This window comes from Callionymus lyra, chromosome 6 (genome assembly GCF_982586985.1).
Source record: "Callionymus lyra chromosome 6, fCalLyr1.hap1.1, whole genome shotgun sequence".
NCBI lineage: Eukaryota > Metazoa > Chordata > Actinopteri > Syngnathiformes > Callionymidae > Callionymus > Callionymus lyra.
In genome coordinates, this window is record NC_141823.1 from 24,205,595 (window position 1) to 24,222,750 (window position 17,156).

Below are 17,156 nucleotides of genomic sequence, written 5' to 3' on the forward strand. Positions count from 1 at the left end.
ACTCCAAGAACACCACTGGTCAGCCAATCACTACCCAAAAACTCAGCATCAAACCCACCGTTCAGAAAAGCATCATCTACCATCTCGGTCTCAACCCGCCGACCAACCACTCCCTTGACCTCAACCAGCCAATCGAAATCACCCTCAAAACCAACCAGCCAATTATTTATAGGCACTGTACCAGCCAGCCCAGTGACAACACCCTCAGTATCAAACACCAAATCCTCAATGAATATGTTCGTATCCAGCCAATCACCAACCTTCACTGAAGCTGTGGGTCAATCGCCAGATTCAGGTGAACCTATGAGCCAATCACCAGCCACCACGGCCACAACAAAACTGCCATCAAGCCCTTCCGGATCTTTTGGCAAAACACTTGGTCAATCCATGATCAGGCACTCTAGCCCTGCTGGAATGAAAAGCCCTCAATCCAGTTCAAAACACGGACCACCATTGGACCACCAGCACCAGCCAGAGACCAGTACCAAACCATCCGACCATTCAACCATCAGCTCAACACCTTATCACTCAACATCAAGTCTAAGAACACAGAGTCAACGTCCATCGTCCACCCATGGAGAGAAACTGAACCAGTCGCTGTCTGGTGGCTCGATGTTTGATACTGTTGTGTCAGAAGAACGACGTGTCAACATGTCGCTGCTGAGGAGGCAGACGAAAGAAGCTCTTAAGTCCAAGGTTCAGAGGAATTTAGGTGAGTTTTCCTCCCTTCAGTCTGATAATAAGAGTTTAAAGATGAGTATCAGGGTTGTATGACAGTGACTAACTTATTACTAGATTTAGGTTGTGTTGGGAAGTTCCATTCAGATTCAGGAATGTTTTGAAGGTTCTGGCATTAACTTTAAAGCTACTTATCGATGCTGTCCAGCTTCATTCATAAACACAAGGGAACATGAACTGTTTAACGCACAGCAAACAGTTGATTCACCAAAATAAATCAACTTTCATGTGACTATGGAGACGGCATGTTTTGATGTTCGTTCAAATAGTTTTTTGAGATTTCAAGAGAGCAACCTAATTGATGAAGGGTATTTTAGCAAATCTTGGACCTTTTTTAATTGATATAATTTGAAGAATGTCATGAAATGATCTCCTTGGTCGATGTTTGAACTGCCTCTGTGCCTTTTAAGTTATTAATTTTAATAATTATATGAAGTTGAGATTGACTTAGTGTCACCACTAGATAGAGCCAACGAGTTTAGTCAGTAGTTAGAGTTTCAAGTTCGCTTTAAACTGTATCTTGTTACCATATGAACCCTTAGTACAAGTCAGCCCTATTGCCTGGTGTATGTTATTTGATTTAGACTGACATGCTTTGTTGGAAATACTGTTAAAAGTATGATAAATGCATTTTTTTTAAAGCTTGTTTTCAAAGATAACTCAATTATTTTATTACAATTCTGGGCTCTAAATGGTTCTTCAACAACCGTCCCATGCACCTACAACCAAGTATCGAACCTCCAATCCCTAAATATCCATCATTTTTGCCTTTTCATTTACTTAACTCAACTTGAAAAAGCAGATGTTCCTCTTGAGTGAACACTCCTCTCCCCAAATGAGCTCCCCCTGTTAGCGGTGCTGTGTGTGACTCGCCTGACTGAGCAGAATGGACGACTCCATTCAGCAGATGGTGCTGATACAGGATGATGAGGCACCGATATGGAGTGATGTGAGATGTTTGGTTGTTAGTTGGGTGCTTTCTAATGGTGACAGGTGTGTTTTCCACAAGGTCCATCGTTCCTAAACCAAATCTGCAACAAGTTCGAACTGTTTGAAAGTGAATATTTTCCAATTAAACTGATGATTATTTGTTCAATTTCTTGAGTGGTTACTTTGACCCTTTTTTCAATCTACAGAACAATGTAGGTTACCATGCCTGAATGGAGGTCAGTGCGTTGACTTGGAGTCATGTGACTGCAGCACGTTTCAAGCCACTGGACACAGATGTCAGACAGGTAAACAAAACGGCTAAAAAAAATGAACCCTTTCAAGTAATTGCTCTTTTAAAAATAAAATAGAAGTTCACATATGTGCTCATTTATAATGACATTTATTGGATTTATTATTGTACTACACTTGTTACACATACTTCATGTCCAAGTTTCTCCTATATTGTGTCAATATTTACTTATATATTATATATATATTATATATATATGATCATTGAAACATTTTGGAAAGTCTGCATCATCGAGCCCAGATAGAGATGATGTGAACTCTTTGACTCTTCTGGATTGTTTTTACGGTATTATCTTGATACGTTTTTGAGGGGATTGACTCGTGAAATGGGAAGTCGATAATGGATTTACTGTACAGATGCTCATAACACCAAAAAGTAAATCAGTGGAAAATGCATTTTTAAAAAGTGACTGTTACATACTTTGTAATCATGATTTGATTTCTCTTATTTCATCACGGTGGCATCGGCCCGTACTAAACATTTTAGACCTGACCTGAAGGTATTATATATCACGTTCTATAAAGTATATTTACATTAATATAAACTTGGTTTTTATTCTTGACTTGTGTCATGGCTCGCTGTTAACAGGGGATGTGAATCCAAAGACCAAACCACTGCTTTACAGTTCACTTAATAAATAGTGTCTTTGGCTATAGATATTTACAATATCTGTGCTTCTAGTTCCAAACACCGGCTTTGAGAGGGAAATGACGTGCCGGACATGGGGTCAGTACAACTTCGAGACCTTTGACGGCCTCTACTACTTCTTTCCTGGTCGTTGCTCGTACACTCTTCTCAAGGAATGTGAAGAACCTGCCCAGGCCGGAATCATCATCCAAGTGAGTTTAAGGCCAATTGCTGGGACAGTTTCACCTCAACGCCGTCCAGAAGATTTCCTAAACACACTCACCTCACTGCCAGTAATATCCAGTCTCAGCCTGAGGGAAGGATTTTCTCTGAAGATTAGTGAAAGTTATCTGGTTATTAGAGTCAATTACCATTAAATACTGCAATTACCCACATTGCCTTTAAAGCAACAGACTTCCACTTTGTTTCCCAGATAAACTAGCAGATCTTTAAACTGGAAAAATAACAGCGGCATTACTGTGGTGCACTTTTAGACACAATAATAGATTAAATAAGAATGTTAAGTTCAGTTTTTCATTCTTTGTTGTATTAGTTTTAAATAATTTAGTTGAGTTTAAGATTAGCTTTTGGCACAAAACAAAACTCTTAATTTATTTTCCATTTTCTTGTTAAAAAATTTTGGTAATATAAAACTGCTGGTAAGAAAATGACGCAACTGCAGTGACTGAATATACGGATATTCAGTGGATATCATACGGATATTCATGGGTGAAACAACTCCCTGAATTGTAGATTTTAGATCGGAAAATGTCCGATTTATGTTTAAGGGAAGCAGCTTAAAATAGAAAATCTGACTGAACTCGACCCTTTTAAGTGATTCATTATTTTAACTTGGCATTATAACCGCTTCAAATTAACATTAAATGACTATTAAATTCTTTAATCTTTAGGTTCATAATGACCCTGACTGTCAAGGTGATCCGTACAGCTGCTCGCGCTCAGTCAGCATTTTCCTTCCATGGGAGGGTGAAGTCCGACTAGAAGCTGATCATGTGTCATATAATGGTCAAAGGTAAGCCGTACCTAAATGTATAGAGATGAATACAAACGTTACAAAAGGATGGTGGGATTTATGTCATTACTGTTGAGTATTCATTGTTGTGTCCAGTCTTGATCTTCCACATCACATCCACGACCTGGAGCTGGAGCAGATCTCCCAGTACACGCTGGTCACGCAGCATCACGGCTTCACGCTGGCCTGGGAGGGAAGCACGGGATCCGTCTACATCCAGCTCAGCCCAGAGTTTGTCGGTCGGACCTGTGGTCTTTGTGGAAACTTCAACGCTGATGTCCTCGACGATCTAAAGACCAGCTACGGTAAATGTTTATTTTACTGTTCATTTTAGTTTCCCCTTCTACTACTTATTTAGTTTACTTTTGGAAATGTTACTTTAAACCTGTTTAAAATTTAAATGTGAGATAATATTTTTCATATCTCTTATCTAAAAATTGTTCTTCCTTTTTAATGAATGATCTGTTAATTACATGTGATTAACTTTAGTTAAAGATATGTACCCTCCACATTATTATTAACAATATATCCTGGATCTGTAAAAAATCTCTATACAAACATTATAAAATATAAACATTCATAATATAACAACACACTTATTTAAAACATTCTAACATTAACAACAGATATGTATTTTTTCCTTCTTAAAAAAAAAAAAGATGAACAATACATCTCTTCTATATTTCCAATTAAATAAACCAAAAATGATGTTTTTTATATAATAACATGTTCTTAAAGAGTTTGTGGGTTTTTTCTCCACAGGTGTTCTAACTCATGATGTAGAAATGTTTGGAAACAGCTGGATGGAATCACAGCCTCACCAGTCCCAATGTCCCATGGTGCCCTCTGGCTTCCCTTCACCATGTGCCCGAGCGGATGTTCGTGTGAGGATGGTAAATTTGAAATTTATTGTTAACTATAATGAATAATAAATAAAAAAAATCCTATGTATTTCTCATTATATAAGTGCTACATATGATTGATATTTGTATTACAATACTGAAGTAATTTCTATAACTACTATAACATTTTATCACCATATTATTGATATTTTATTAAGTGCTTTGTGGTGTACATTTTTGCTTTTGCAGAATAAATGAAAACCTAAATCTGTTTTTTTTATCAGAAAGTGGAAGAAGTTTGTGCAACTCTGCTGGATCCACCTTTTCAGAGCTGCCACGACTTTGTCAGTCCACTGTCCTACATGGCCAGCTGCACCAATGACCTGTGCAAGTAAGAAGCTCTCTGCTAATGTCTTTTAAGTCTGTTTAACAGTGTTTAGTAGACTTTAAGAGGCCTTGCAACTGATGTAAAGCTTATCAATCTGGTTGAAGAAATGAGTAAGTTGTTAACACATATTCTTCAGATTTGCTATTTTGAAAGCTATGGTGAAGACAGATTTTATTATTTAATCAATAATTCAAAGATAGATTCACATAGAAATTCGTTTTATTTTTTAGCATTTTAGACAATTAGCATCGCAACATTTACAACTGTAATCATTACAACTGTTGAATCTCAGCATTTAAAACGTTTAGAATCAAAGCATTTGCAACTGTTTGCTGTACAGCATTCATAACTGTTAGCATTACATAATTTACAACTGTTAGCATTACATTATGTAAAAATGTAAGTATTACAGCATTCATAACGGTTAGCATTACAGCATTTACAACTGTTAGCATTACATTATGTAAAAAATGTAAGCATTACAGCATTCATAACGGTTAGCACTGTAGCATTTACAACTGTTAGCATTACATTATGTAAAAATGTAAGTATTACAGCATTAATAACGGTTAGCATTACAGCATTTACAACTGTTAGCATTACATTATGTAAAAATGTAAGTATTACAGCATTCATAACGGTTAGCATTACAGCATTTACAACTGTTAGCATTACATTATGTAAAAAATGTAAGTATTACAGCATTCATAACGGTTAGCACTGTAGCATTTACAACTGTTAGCATTACATTATGTAAAAAATGTAAGTATTACAGCATTCATAACGGTTAGCACTGTAGCATTTACAACTGTTAGTATTACATTATGTAAAAATGTAAGTTTTTACAGCATTCATAACGGTTAGCACTGTAGCATTTACAAATGTTATTATTACATTATGTAAAAATGTAAGTATTACAGCATTCATAACGGTTAGCATTACAGCATTTACAACTGTTAGCATTACATTATGTAAAAAATGTAAGTATTACAGCATTCATAACGGTTAGCACTGTAGCATTTACAGCTTGTTAGCATTTCATATTGTAAAAATTTAAGTTTTACAGCCTTCGGTTAGCACTAGAGCATTTACAACTGTTAGCATTACATAATGTAAAAATGTTAGCATCACAGTATTGCAACAATTCAATACTTCTGCTCTAGTTAAATAACTTTTCTCTTCTTAAATCAATAATTACATCCATCTTCCAATGTATTGCAATTTTTAGTGTGTTTCAAATGTCTCAAAATGATCAAGGAGCCGCCTTCAGCGGACTCCAGGAACTGGCCCTGGGGTCTCCTGGCACATTTCTCCTTCTCATTTCCCTTCTCTTATAAAGGTCGGGTCCCAGTGGAGATGTGGTATGCCAGGTGTTCAGTGAGTATGCCAGGGCCTGTGCCCACGCTGACCACCCCTTACACGACTGGAGGAGCCACATCTCTCAGTGTGGTAGGTTTCTTCCTACTCTGGAGTTACTGTATTTGAAAAAGCGATTTTGATCAGTTTGTGTATATTTTGAATGTGATTCTGTGACCAGTGAAGGAGTGTCCGTCAGGCTTGCAGCACTTGGAATGCATCAGCTGCTGTCCAGCGTCCTGCAACATCGAGCAAACTTGTATTGACAGCAAGCTGTCCTGTCTGGATGGATGTTACTGCCCAGACGGTAGGAGAGGAAATGTTCTAGTTTTTATTTAACCTTCTGTAGCTTGTCTTACTGCGAGGTGTGTTTGTTTGTGGCAGGATTGATCTATAAGGATGGAAACTGTGTCGCTCCCTCAGACTGTCCGTGTGAACTCCACGGTCACGTCTACCCCTCTGGTCAAACTCTGCAGGAGGAATGCAATAACTGGTAACCAGTCTATGACAGTAGTAAACTATTTCATCTTAGTGGAGTAGCTGATCTAAATTCCCTTACTCTCTGCCAAGTGTTGGAAAAAAAAAATGTATCATCTACTCTTGGATTCCCCCAAACCTGAGTGTGTGTAGTAAAAATAAACCATAAAAGTCCCATAATTCATTGCATAAATAAAAGTTTTATAAAAACACATCATTACTTTGTTGACATAAAATGTGTACTTTCAATTTAGTAGCAGAATTTTTAATGAATGTTAATCTTGCTCAACCTCAAATTTGTTTTCAGAAAGTCTGCGAGTGAGTCAGACCCTCCTGGTGTTGTCTGATATCTTCAAGGCTGACTCAGCAACCAATCTATAAACTTGGCATTTAAATCATGACTCAAAGTTCATGTGACGGATCATTATTCCTGTAAACTTTCTCACTCTTACGTTAAGCCGTTTAGAGTCTATTCTTGACATTTTAGTGAGGAACTTTACTAGCAATACACTAGTATAATACTATGAATGTAGATTCCATCCATCAATTATTCAGACAGACTTGGACTTAAATGAATAATGACCAACTTTTGACAAATACCATTGGAACGTTTTAAGTTGTTCCAATGGTATTTATATATATTATTTCTTAATTTAAAAAAAGATTTAAGAAGAAATCCCCACACATTGAAACAATTTTATTAATTTTAAAGGATGTATTCCCATAATGCATTCATAAAGAAAAATAACATAAACATTGACTTAATCTTTGCAAAGAGACTTCTCAGAATGTACAGAACAAATCCCATAAACATATAAAACAGGTCTAGTATTTTACCTGGTGCAACTTGAAAGTGCTGAATCATTTTAATATTGTATTGTATCAGTTGACTTGATTAAACTTCTCCTAGAACGTGTCTTAGCTTCGAAGTATTTCTGAATCCATATAAGTGTTTTTTATTGAATAAATCTTTATGAGTCACATTTAAACGTGTTGAATTCTTACATTTATGAAAACCTGTCCATTGTCTGTCCCAGCACATGTGAAGGCGGAGTATGGAACTGCACTGACTACAACTGTCCAGGTTCGACATCCAAAAATCCAGCTTGTACGGATTGATCATATCTTGACCAGAGTGTATCTCTTCTACTTCCAGGCGAGTGCTCTGTTACCGGCGACATGTATTTTCAGTCCTTCGATGGTCGGATCTACACATTTCCTGCAACGTGCCAGTATGTTCTCGCCAAGAGTCTGGACTCAGGGAAGTTCACCGTCACCATCCAAAATTCACCCTGTGGAGCTGTGAGTCGTCACATTACTGTTCCAAACTTGATGTTTTTGGATTGCTCAACACAAATCAACCTTAAACTTGTATATTGATAATGTTGCTTTTGTCTTCTTTATTCATATTAAATCTTTATCAGAGACAAGTTTACGTTAGTAAGGATGTTACCTTACTTTAGCTTTTGCTTTCAGTTTTCTTTCTCGCAGCTAACATAACCATAATGTGTCTGACCTTAAGAAACAATCAATATAACCTTAAACTTGATTGAGAGGGAATTTTGAGATTCAAATTATAGTCAAGAAGGTTTCAGGGGAACGTCTCAATTTACATAAAGAGGCAAAGATTCACCTTTTTAGTGAGAAACTGATCCGACATTGATTTGGACATCCTTGTATGTGAGAAAGTAAGAAAATCTGCAGTCAAATAGAGTACCTGAGAGTTCACAAAGAAGTTGCATATTAGAAGTATAAGAAGTAACGATGGAAAAGATGGATCCTAAATGTATTCGATTTCTTTTTTGATGTTAATTTCTTCTTGTTTCGTCTTTTTCACTTGTTCACAGTAAACTTAACAAACTTCTTTTCCCTAATTGGATTGAACAGTATATATTGTTTTGAATTTTAAGCAACTTTTTTAACACACAATATTGCTTCCATTAAGGAGTAAGCGCTCTATAAATACTCATTTCTTACTTACTTACTTAATTACTTTCTTGAGTGCTTATTGTGATTTCTATTTCTTACACAGAGTTGTTTTTTTTCACAGTTTTGACACAATTTGTAATTGTATTTCAGATCATTTTTACATTTTACATGTATTTGTGTTCTGGATTAAATAATGAAAGAAACACACCCTGTTGAAATAATTATAGGGATTAGATTAGTCTGTAAAAAATGTTTAACTTCTAATGGTTCATGAAGATAGAGAGCAGGTGTAACGATCAAATTGCATCAAAGAGTCATCATGGTTTATTACATTTTTCTTTAGCAACTAGTTAGTTTTGTATGTAGCTGTAATAGAGATGGTCTGATGAAGCTTCATGAAGCAGTGTCATTACTTTCAGAGTCCCCTAGATAGCGCACTATTTTCCTTTGTTTTGAGCAACTGTTCTAATGAAACATAACATCATTTTTAAACTGATGGCGCCACCTACTGACCTCTAAACAACATGACACTGCTTCATGAAGCTTCATCTGCCCATCACTAGCTGTAAGGTCACCACTCAGACAAGGTCCTTAAAGCTACAATGCTACGAGTAAGTAGCTCTGGAGAAAAGCGTAGATTAATGTAATATAGAGTACAAAAATGAAAGTGAGTACTCTGGAGAATTGTCTTTTCACATGCAGACCTTCCAGGCATCCTTACGCTCTTCTACACAGACATTTAAAAGTGCTACATCAGCATTTATTCTTATTGTTGTTGTGATTTTACTCCCGTTGTGTTTTTTAACATTTTGAAGTTGCTGATGGGTTTAATTTTTCTGCCTTTTGTAGAATTTGGACGGCGCTTGTATTCAGTCAGTTAACCTGATCATTGACGAGGATCCAAGAACGGAGATAACTCTCAGTCATGTTGGGGAAGTCTTCCTTGCTGGACAGTACCGGATTTCCCTACCCTATTCTGATGGTAACTTTGCAGATTCACACGTTACTTGTTCTAATGTTTACCACGTAGAGTTAGGTGAACCTTTACAACAAGAGGGTGTTTTTATATTGTCAATTTATTCAAATTATTGGGTGTTTTTTTTTCTTCACCAACTCATATCCTTTACTTTTGTATCAGTTTTACTGTTATTGTTGACATCAATAATCTATGTCCCTTATCTTATCCTAAACACTGACATCTTGATAGGTCACCATATGAATATGAACATTTAGTTTGACACATGCTTTACAATATATGGCAGTGAGAGCGCACAGAAGTTGAAACGTTTTCTTCATACTGTTGTCATGAGTTCTTTTCTTCTTTTCCTCTCAGAGAACTTTCAGGTACAGGAGCTGTCGTCCATGTTTCTCCAGGTCAAGACAGCTTTCGGTCTTCGCCTCGAGTACAGCTGGACGGAGTTTCGCCTCTACCTTCAGGCCGACCAACAGTGGAAGGATGGCACCCTGGGCCTGTGCGGCACCTTCAATGGCAACATTCAAGATGACTTCCTGTAAGTGGGTGCCGACTGAACTACCTCTAACCCCTCCCCCAGGGTTATAAAGAGAGGCCATACTTCAATTTCAGTAGTAGGTGATGGTGTAGCGCTCTCTCTCACAGACGCCGCTGCTGTAATGCACACTGGCAGGGCCGCTTGGCATCAAAAGTCTCGCTCTGTGATCAGCTCTTTTAGACGGGCCAGATGAGCGCCCAACTGGACACGCCACTTCAACAAGGAATTTACTGTTAGTAGAATAGTGGCTTCACTGTACCGTGTCCTAATGGGTAGCCATAAAGAGCGGATGTTTTCTAACAGATGTAAATGGATATACATCAAAGTTGGTTCCTCAGGTAGCCACACACTGCTATCTCGATCTTTGTGTTCGACATGACAAACCTCAAGTAATCTATAATTACATTACCATTTCGTGGTGATGTCACAAATTTCTCTGGTCTGACTCGGAATTCAATGTTTTTGCATGTTTCAGGTCTCCCTCTGGTATGATTGAAAGCACCCCTCATCTGTTTGGGAATGCCTGGAGGGTACCGTCAGCTTGCTCGCCAAGACTCACTGCCCCTCAGCTGGACCCATGTGATACCCATCAGCAAGCTGGTCAGTGTCAACTATGCTTTAGTGGCTTTAATCTTAGCTGATGAAACATCCGTTCCTCACAGCCCTTTTTTACGAAATCTACGACTTAACACATTTGTGCATTGGTTTATATTTTATTAAATATTTGACTTAAAAACATGAGCTCTAAAATGAAGAATCAGGCTTTAGTCCAGACACAGAGCAGTTCATGGTGGTCATTTTGAGCCCAAGAAAAGCTCTGTATTTTCCCTGTAGAACACGTAATGAACCAAGCAGACTCAAGTACCTTTCATAGATATATATTATTACAGCGTATACTTGTAAATTTGTTTGACATAGATGTTTTGGTTTTCAAGATGGTATAAAGTTGGGAGGATCACGTTGTGTTATGCTTCAAAAAGAATGTATAAATGTTAATTTCATGAAGGGAATATAAATTATCCACCCTCTTTTTATGCAGTGGCCTACGCGTCACAGATGTGTGACGTACTGAACCAGGATCTGTTCTCAGCCTGTCATGAGTACCTAAGTCCGACACCTTTCCAGCAACAATGTCGCGCAGACACGTGCAAGTGTGGTGCGCCGTGTCTCTGTTCGGCACTGGCCCACTACGCTCGCCACTGCCGGAAGTTCTCTGTCATCGTTGACTTTCGCTCTCACTTGCCAGATTGTGGTGAGTCTTTGTGCCTATTGTTAAACCTTTTACCTTATTTCTATAACTACTAACTATAACTATTATGGGGTCGTTTGGGGTTTATTTTGGTTGTATGTCTGTAGAGAGATGTGGTATGAATGACTACTTTTCTTCATTTAACTGATATGAAGTATTTTTTTCAATATTGTGTGACAGCAGTTTGAATGGAAGAAAAAAATGAAAAACCTTAAAATATTCCAAAATATATTTCTAGTCAATATAAGACACAGGACATTGTTTAAGATGGATCTTGAATATTGACTATTTACTTTTTTTTTTAAAGTATATCTTGTATATCTTTGTTTTAACATGTCTTTAAAGCTGCCTCTTTTCAGAGAGTCCAACCGTTTTAATTGAAAAAGAGTACGCTTCATTCTAAGTGCACTGACATAATCCATAGTTTTGGATCCCCACAGTGGTCACATGTCCTGCCACCATGCAGTACAGCACCTGTGTGTCGTCCTGCCAACGCCGCTGTTCAGCCCTCTCCATCCCTCAGCACTGTGGCACCGAATGTGAGGAGGGTTGTGCCTGTCCTGAGGGCTCTTTCCTAAATCACCGGACTCAAACCTGCGTGCAAAGGTGATGTCAACACCTTGAAATAACAGACCATTAGAAGGAAGTAAAATAAAAGCACTACTATCTTGAGTCATTGAGGGTTGAGGCACTAATTTACTTGATTTCCTTAAACAACATCCAGAAAGCCAATTTGGTGTTTAGATTGTTGTTAGATAAAAGTAGAGATGCTGTAGTCATGAAATAGCTTTTTATTGTCTCTCATGTTTCTCATAATGCAGCTCCGGCTCCACCTGCTGCATTTCTGAGGAATAAATGGTTCCAGTGCCATCGTGCTGGAGTCCCTCCACCAAACCAATCCCCTCAAAGTGATATTTGTATCTGCTCAGAAGTTTAGGTCAGCCTTTAAGTGGCGAGCATCACATCTCTTAGGCAGTCGTTACTGAGCCAGAGCACCTCAGTCATTTGGCGCTCCCTTTCAGGTTGCTCCGCCCGAGAAGGCTTCCAGCTTAATTCCCCTAAATGTGCAGGGTTTTACATCCTAGTGCAACGAAGGGCCTTACTTAGCATGTGATAGAATTACAAGGAGGAATTCACCCTGAGACCCCCCTTTCATTCCCACTCCACCGCGGACCGCCATGTTATCTGATAACCAGTGAGAAAGAATTTGTGGTACAAGAGTTGTTTCTATTTTATTTTGCATAATAATACTAATAAAATACTAATGAAAATAATAATTATTATTATTACTATTATAATATTTATGGCAATAATAAATACAATATTAATGGTTAAAAGGGCCATTTAATCTCTTCTTGTCTCTTGCTTACTTTGAACAGGTTGCTAAACAACATTTTTCTAATATTCTCAGGAGCGAGTGTCCCTGCAGTTTTCTTGGAACAGATTATGAGCCGGGAAATGTGATCATGACCTCAGCAGGTGTTCAGTAAGATCCTCCTCACCTCTTGTTTTTGAAGTGAAAATCTTGTTTTCTCTAGACAATGAATCACGTATAATACACATTTAAAGAATTTATACAGTGGTTGAGGAAATTAACAACAAAAAATGAAGATTTCAAATTGAGGACTGAATTTGTTATTTTTTCAGGCTTTGTCTAAATGGAAAACTTGTGCCTCAGTCAGCAGGCAGTGGTAAGTTTATTTTAGTGTTCATAGTAAATACCATGATTTAATTAACCTGTTGCCTCTTACTCCGATCATCTGTTGTGAGCATTTTTCTCCGCCTGCAGATACGTTGTGCCCAAAAGGCCAGATCTACCAGACGTGCTCCGAGGTTGAAGGAGGCATCCTGGGACGAGGTGTGGCCTGTGAGCGTACCTGTGAGTCCTTCCTGCTCAACCTCACCTGCTCAACACATGAACCCTGTGTGGCTGGATGTACCTGCCCTCCTGGGTGAGTGGACTCGTCCATGTTTCGTACCGTAATCAATGCTCAGTTTGCTTCTTTGTCTCATCTCTCAAAGTTAGAGCAAAATATTTTTTTTATTTTCTTTAGGTATATTATAAATAATTATAAAGCTTTGCTAGTGTGGATTCAAGCTAGATTTTCTTTCCTTTAAAAGCAAGACAATCCGATATTTCAGGGGAAAAAATTGCATCATGCTAATGAATGTCAGTGAATAAATGTCAGGTGAATGTCATGTACACTGTGGGAATACGCCCTTTGTCCCTTAATGGTTTCTTTGTGGTCTCACTCAAAATCTGACCTTTTTTCCTGATGGATAAATGTCAATACATCTGTGTCACCGACATAAAACACAGGCGTTCATCATATGATCCTGCACAGACTGAGTCAGTGGTGCTTGAAAAATCCCCACAAGTGGTAGTTCAATCAGATAATGACATATCTGTGGTATAGAGCAACAACATTAATCCTCAATAATTGATATGTTATCGACTTGTGCTTCACAAAGACATATTATATGACGCTGCCGACTTGTTAATGGAAATCTTTGTGTGGCTGTGGTTTGGTTCAACAGCAATTAATGAACCTTCAGTACAAAAGCATAAGTCATGCAATAATGTTATCATACAGCAGCCCTAATTTATAAGCAAGAAAAAGCTAATTTATTCTTATTTTAAGTGCAAGTATTTTACTGTTCTTGCTAATCAAATATCCCCCATGTTCAAACAAAATAAAGATTTAATTTTATAAACTCCACAGTGGCACCGAAAGGGAAGCAGGGTGAGACTGTTATTTAATAATAACAACATACGGAGTACTAGGAAGAGGGGGGAAGAAAGTGGATGGATGTTTATCAATGTTTTCAAAAATAAAAGAACAATATTTATGAAATCTTTAAATTGGGATACAAAGTTAAATTAATCTTTAGTTTTGTATCAACTATTGTCAGATTTTTAATAACATTTCTTCTGATGTTAGTTTACTTTTGAAAATGTCTTGTTTGTTACATCAATTACAGGTTAAAGGATTCAGATAAATAATGGATCATCTTTGGAACATTTAAGAAACTCAACATGGTCATTGGTTCTATTTTTAAAATACAAAATATATATATTTTTTTCATGGTGTACATGCTTCAAATAAACAAGAATACTTCCTCAGTGACATTGATACGGCAGTTTGGCGGGTTGATAAAAGAAGCTGTTAACATGTTTTATCTGTGGTGAAACTCTACTCAGATGAACCTGAACTACCATTCAGTGAGTCCCGTTATTGTCTGTAGCTTTGCCAGTGGATATAGCTCCAGTCTGGATATTACAAGATACTTATCTGCTCCTTCGTGCGGGGTAGACGGCAAATGGAAGCTTCCAGACAAAGCCTGTTTCTCTTCCCATCTCTGAGAATCCTATTTGTCTGGATTTCTCAGGTTGCCAACAAATGTTAGTGTTTTTTCACCCCTGAAGCCCTTTCTCACTCTCACGTCTTGCCACTTGCCCCTGCCGAGCCTGATGACAGCTCATCTTCTTATCTTGATGACTTGTGAATAGTTTAGGCAGCAGTACCTGCATTCTGCCAAACGTGTATTTGGTTGCACTACAGTCACTGCGTTTTACGCCATAGAATTATCCACTGATGGCTTGTCAAATTCTTAATACACAATACTATCTTAGATGAACAATACCAACAAGCTTGCACAGACCAACAAGATAAAATACAAGTCTCATCTAAACATAGCTACATTTAATAGAATAATTACTGATCAAAGTATTAGTTTGCATATAAACACATCCAAGACTCCCTTTTTTTCAATTTGCGATTGTGAGAGCGAGTTAAAATAAGAAACTAGAACATCTCTGAGATGGCTCATACGTCTTCCAAGGACATAATTTTCTGTGGATTTATAAAACTTAAAAAAAAAAATCAATAAAACAAATTATTTTCTTGGATAAAAGGGTTGATTTGGCCACCATTGCTTATTCCACAGTTGAAATGCATCTAATGATCCTAACCCTATTTTGGATGAATATTTTGATCCAATTTTCTAACTACAGTCACATGGATGTTTATTAATTTTCTGATAGTTGCCTTTGTTAACATTGTATTTGGTTCGGAATGGAACAGTGTGCATTAGCAGCAGTAGTCAGAAGCCATACATGCAAATAACAATACTTGTGCTCATGTTGGAACTATAGAACTCCAACAAAATGTACGGTAATGATCTGTTCCCTGTGACATTATAGTATTTCCTGATCATTTAATTGAAATACAATTCAAACCTCAGACAGACGGATGAATGCAGATTACCAAAAATATTTTTTCTTTAATGATCCTTAAAGCAACTCTCGGAATTCTTCAATTTGTATCTTATATAATATGAATGTTCTTCAACTCGAGTACGTTGTTCATATGTATACAGTTTTATATTCGTTTGATTTAAACAATGACATCTTGATCTCCATCGTAAAAGTTTTGGTCTTGACCTGGTAGCTCTTGATAGACTGTGGGGTCTTGACACTTTCAGTTCTTGATAGGTTTGGCCCCGACTGAGGCGGTCTTGACTACAAGTATACGTCGGCAGATGTATAATGGTGTGATTGACATGTAAAAGAACCCAATAAGTTCTGTCCGTGTTACAGGACCAGGTCATTGTAAAGTATTGTTTGTATTCAATGTCTTCAAAGGCTTCTGAAACATGGAGATGAATGCTTTGAACCTGAGTCTTGCCCATGTCTATGGAAAGGAAAGGAGTATTACCCAGGGGATAAAGTCTCATCACCCTGTCATCACTGGTATGCTATCTTTTTTATGGGTTGTATTATCATGATTGTCACAAATTCATCAATATTAATATAATGTTCTTTGGTGTAAAATGGCCTCACAAGTGATCCGACAACAATATCTGTCAAATCTTTTAGCAAACCTTCTGTTCTTCAAAGTTTAAATTGTGCCTAACCGTGATGAGTGCTGAGACTGTCGGAGCAGAAAAAGTTGCCACCTGATATTATAATTCTCTCTCATCACGGAGCAGAAAAAACCCAGGCACAGAGCCGCCTTTGTGCCTCTCTCTGATTCCCTCGACTGTTCATCACCGCTGAAAGGAAACTCTCTTCCCAGTGATCTCATTCTCTCTCTCATCCTTCCAATTCATCTTGAGGCCACAGACAAGGATGAAGACGTAGATGACAGATTAATGGTTCAACGAGCCCTGATACACTTTTCTGACCCCAGTTTACAAAGAGTGGTTATTATTTGTAAACCAAGAGATGTTGCACTAAGTGAGAACAAGTTGACGGTGAATTGCTGAATCTTTGCTTTCTTTGTAGTGTTTGCCAGCACGGGACCTTCCAGTGCAGCTTTCATCCCTGTCCATCCATGTGCACCACATACGGGGATCGACACTACAGGACCTTTGACGGCCTGCTGTTTGACTATGTTGGTGCATGCAAAGTTTATCTAGTCAAGGTAAGTAAGTAAGTAATTTGTATTTATATAGGGCTTTTCCAGAACAGGGTCACAAAGCGCTTATTCAATATTCAATAAAGTATATACTTTTAAGGTCATGGCTCTTATTTAACCCTTTTGTAACAACCAGTTTTCAAATCTTTGTATCTTCTTCTGAGTTTAGGATGTTTAGAAAGTGAACAAAAATATAGATACGTAAGTAATTAAAGGTTATTTGTAAAGCGCCTTTCTAGACTGGGGTCACAAAGCGCTTAAACAATCCACTACCAGTTAAATACAAACCAGATTCTCTGTGTATTTTTGAAGCATACATTTCTGAAACCTCTTTATTTGGATTCAT

General features: G+C 37.6%; 1 protein-coding gene across 1 annotated transcript in view; it reads left to right on the forward strand.

The window, feature by feature from the left end:
* Positions 1-651: 651 nt before the first annotated feature.
* Positions 652-17,156, forward strand: part of otog (otogelin) — a 34,134-nt gene continuing 17,629 nt past the window's right edge. Inside the window, exons 1-22 of the mRNA XM_087793240.1 lie at positions 652-712; positions 1,875-1,973; positions 2,660-2,817; positions 3,517-3,638; positions 3,735-3,943; positions 4,401-4,531; positions 4,765-4,871; positions 6,208-6,317; positions 6,406-6,531; positions 6,609-6,717; positions 7,739-7,785; positions 7,858-8,003; positions 9,480-9,612; positions 9,964-10,141; positions 10,617-10,741; positions 11,181-11,393; positions 11,831-11,996; positions 12,802-12,876; positions 13,038-13,081; positions 13,180-13,342; positions 16,036-16,143; positions 16,678-16,816. Coding sequence (XP_087649366.1) covers positions 652-712; positions 1,875-1,973; positions 2,660-2,817; positions 3,517-3,638; positions 3,735-3,943; positions 4,401-4,531; positions 4,765-4,871; positions 6,208-6,317; positions 6,406-6,531; positions 6,609-6,717; positions 7,739-7,785; positions 7,858-8,003; positions 9,480-9,612; positions 9,964-10,141; positions 10,617-10,741; positions 11,181-11,393; positions 11,831-11,996; positions 12,802-12,876; positions 13,038-13,081; positions 13,180-13,342; positions 16,036-16,143; positions 16,678-16,816 — 2,769 coding nt within the window. The remainder of the gene's footprint in view (positions 713-1,874; positions 1,974-2,659; positions 2,818-3,516; positions 3,639-3,734; positions 3,944-4,400; positions 4,532-4,764; positions 4,872-6,207; positions 6,318-6,405; positions 6,532-6,608; positions 6,718-7,738; positions 7,786-7,857; positions 8,004-9,479; positions 9,613-9,963; positions 10,142-10,616; positions 10,742-11,180; positions 11,394-11,830; positions 11,997-12,801; positions 12,877-13,037; positions 13,082-13,179; positions 13,343-16,035; positions 16,144-16,677; positions 16,817-17,156) is intronic.